The 3500-nt window shown below is 40.2% G+C and overlaps 1 protein-coding gene across 1 annotated transcript in view; it reads left to right on the top strand.

The window, feature by feature from the left end:
- The window catches only part of MMGT1 (membrane magnesium transporter 1), a gene marked incomplete at its 5' end in the record, with an annotated part of 23104 nt that extends 19838 nt beyond the window's left edge, over nt 1–3266 (top strand). Inside the window, one exon of the mRNA XM_017886740.1 lies at nt 3159–3266. Within this exon, the coding sequence (XP_017742229.1) occupies nt 3159–3266 (108 nt within the window). The remainder of the gene's footprint in view (nt 1–3158) is intronic.
- Between the last annotated feature and the right edge of the window lie 234 nt (nt 3267–3500).

Consider the following 3500-nt stretch of genomic DNA (forward strand, 5'->3'; position numbering starts at 1 on the left):
GTGATCTGCCCGCTCGGCCTCCCAAAGTGCTGGGATTACAGGCATGAACCACCACGCCCGGCCTCTGATCTCCACTTTTTATCACTCACAAAGCTCAAAGATTTGGAAAGCTTTCTCTCTTTGGTTTCCAGAGCTGTAGTCGAAATAGTCTTTCTAGAAGATGCTCTGTCCATAGTATGGGATGGACTTAAAAAGTTGATTATTTAGCTTTATTTCTTAGAAAAGTTCTTTTTTATATAAAGGAAATAAAGCCAACAATACATTGTTTAGGGACATACATAGGTGGTAAAATGAAAGTGGTTTTTTTTTTTTTTTTTTTTGAGACAGTGTTTTGCTCTTGTTTCCCAGGCCGGAGTGCAGTGACGCGATCTGGGCTCATTGCAACCTCTGCCTCCCAGGTTCAAGCAATTCTCCTACCTCAGCCTCCCAAGTAGCTGGGATTACAGGCACCCACCACCATGCCTGGCTAATTTTTTTATATTTTTAGTAGAGACAGGGTTTCTCCATGTTGGCCAGGCTAGTCTTGAACTCCTGACCTTAGGTGATCCACCCACCTCAGCCTCCCAAAGTGCTGGGATTACAGGTGTGAGCCACAGTGCCCGGCCAGGAAAGTGTTTTTTTAACTAAAATGTTAAGTATTCCAGCATCACTCACAATTTTTATCTTTACTAGACTTGAAATTACACAAGTAGTAAGTTCTTTGTAACAGAATCAAACAGTAAAAACTAAAACTGACCCTACACAATTATCAGAACACCAACAACAGAAAAACTGACCCCATTCCTTGGCAGTTCCACTTCTACTCCCAACAGTTTGGAGTATAGCAGTAGTTCAGTCTTGTTCCTATACACAAACATTATGTATGTGTAGTTTTACCTAATCCAAACACATATTATTTTTTCTTTAAAAAGTTACACATGTGTATATATGCATAGTTTTATAATTAACTTTTTTATTACGTAACAACTTCAATCTTATTTTCATGACAGCTCATATAGATTCTCGTTAAAAGTGCCTGTGACTGCATTGTATAAAACAAGTCTTCTGGCCAGGCATGGTGGCTCACGCCTGTAATTCCAGCACTTTGGGGGGCTGAGGCAGGCAGATCACGAGGTCAGGAGATCAAGACTATCCTGGCTAACACAGTGAAACCCCGTCTCTACTAAAAACACAAAAAAATAGCTGGGTGTGGTGGTGGGTGCCTGTAATCCCAGATACTCAGGAGACTGAGGCAGGAGTATCATTTGAACCCGGGAGGCGGAGGTTGCAGTGAGCCGAGATCATGCCACTGTACTCCAACCTGGGCAACAGAGTGAGACTCCATCTCAAAAACAAAAGCAAAAGCCAAATGTTCTTGGTAGACTGGTGGTGGGAATGTAAATTGGTATCGTATATGATGTTAGATTTTAATTTAAACAGGAAAATAGATGTGGCTAATTTTGACTTTATTTGTCTGTAATTAAAGATATGATTGATGAGGCTATTAACTCCTATCGCCTTTTTTTTTTTTTTTTGTGGTGGATACACACACACACACACATTTATGTCTATTTTAAAGAACTTTTTTCTATAATCTGAACATGCCCATAATCCCATGTTAAAACATTCCGTGGTTTTGCTTGCTCAACCTCTTTGGAAAGCAGTTGGTATTACCCAATAAAATTGAACGTGTGCATACTCTACACTCAGTGTTTCCATGTGTGAACTGAGAGACATGCATATGAATATTCATGTTGATTGTGAAAGTAACAGGAAACAACCCACATATCCAACAGCAACAGCAGAATGGATAAATTGTGGTATTTTTCATATCATGAAATACAAAGCACAGTGAAAATTGGCCAAGCGCGGGGGCTCATGCGTGTAATCCCAGCACTTTGGGAGGCTGAGACAGGCGGATCACCTGAGGTCAGAGTTTGAAACCAGCCTGGCCAACATGGTGAAACCCCATCTCTACTAAAAATGCAAAAATTGGCCGGGTGCAGTGGCGGGCACCTGTAATCCTAGCTACTTGGGGGGCTGAGGCATGAGAATCGCTTGAACCTGGGAGGCCGAGGTTGCAGTGAGCCGAGATTGCACCACTGCACTACAGCCTGGGTGACAGAGCAAGATTCCATCTCAAAAAAAGAAAAATAAAACACACACACACAATGACGTAATGTTGAGCGAGGAAAGCTAGACACAAAAGAATACATTTGAGTCCATTCAAATAAAGTTCAGTATGGGCAAAAGTAAGGCATATATGTTTTAGAGATTCATATATATTTAATAGCTGGTAAAATTATCAAGAAAAGCAAGAAACTGAGTAATATACAATCCAGGACAATAGTTAACTTTGAGAGGGAAGGTAAAGGATATAATCTGAGAGGGACATGTGGGATTTGAAAGGTACTAGGAATGTGGGATTTGAAAGGTACTAGGAATGATCTATTTCTTAAGCTGGGTGGTGGGTACATGTTCTTTTAATTGCTTTATACTGTGTACGTGTGCTTTCTCTACTGTATGATATGTAACAATAATACTGGCTGGGCATGGTGGCTCACGCCTGTAATCCCAGCACTTTGGGAAGCCGTGGTGAGCAGATCATCTGAGGTCGGGAGTTCAAGACCAGCCTGACCAACATGGAGAAACCCCGTCTCTACTGAAAATACAAAGTTAGCCAGGCATGGTGGCGCATGCCAGTAATCTACTCAGGAGGCTGAGACAGGAGAATTGCTTAAACCTGGGAGGTGGAGTTTGCAGTGAGCCGAGATAGCGTCATTGCACTCCAGCCTGGATAACAAGAGGGAAATTCCGTCTCAAAACAAAAGCAAAACCAAAACAATAATACCTTAAAATACTTAGTTGCTCTTGGAAGCAGGTAATATTTGATCATTGAGTTCTAAGTGGCTCAGTACCATTCAGTACTCAATGATTTTGCTTATTTGAACATGTCACTAGATTTATTTATTGAAGCATCAGAGGTATTTTTGCAGCCAAGCCACAGAATTTATAGATTGTATTGCATCTGAATCCCAATCATTTCAAGTGAGCATTGTCTCCCTGATGGTGGCCCTGAGAGGACTACCTGTTAGAGGCGATAAAGAGGTGGAGAGGAAATTGTAAATGTTTATAATAATGTTTGTGTTATTTAGTAATCTCAATCTTTATACTCACAGATAGTGCTTCAGACACTTCTGGCCTTTGCGGTTACCTGTTATGGTATAGTTCATATTGCAGGGGAATTTAAAGACATGGATGCCACTTCAGAGCTGAAAAATAAGTAAGTCTTTCTCTTTTCATAGGCATCGCATTTCATAGAGGTTTGCTGTATTCACATAATTTTAAAAAGTACGTTTTCTGGTACATAAAAGTTGGTTTTGTTTCTACATTTTGATTATGTAGTTTGTATGAATAATGAGGTAAAACATTGAGGCGGTATTTGATACTTTAAGAAAATGGAAGATGAATGCCATATTATTCACAGAATCAAAAAAATACGTTGCTTAAAATTATTGGTT

The sequence above is a fragment of the Rhinopithecus bieti genome, unplaced genomic scaffold (assembly GCF_001698545.2).
Source record: "Rhinopithecus bieti isolate Rb0 unplaced genomic scaffold, ASM169854v2 scaffold_16615, whole genome shotgun sequence".
Classification (NCBI taxonomy): domain Eukaryota; kingdom Metazoa; phylum Chordata; class Mammalia; order Primates; family Cercopithecidae; genus Rhinopithecus; species Rhinopithecus bieti.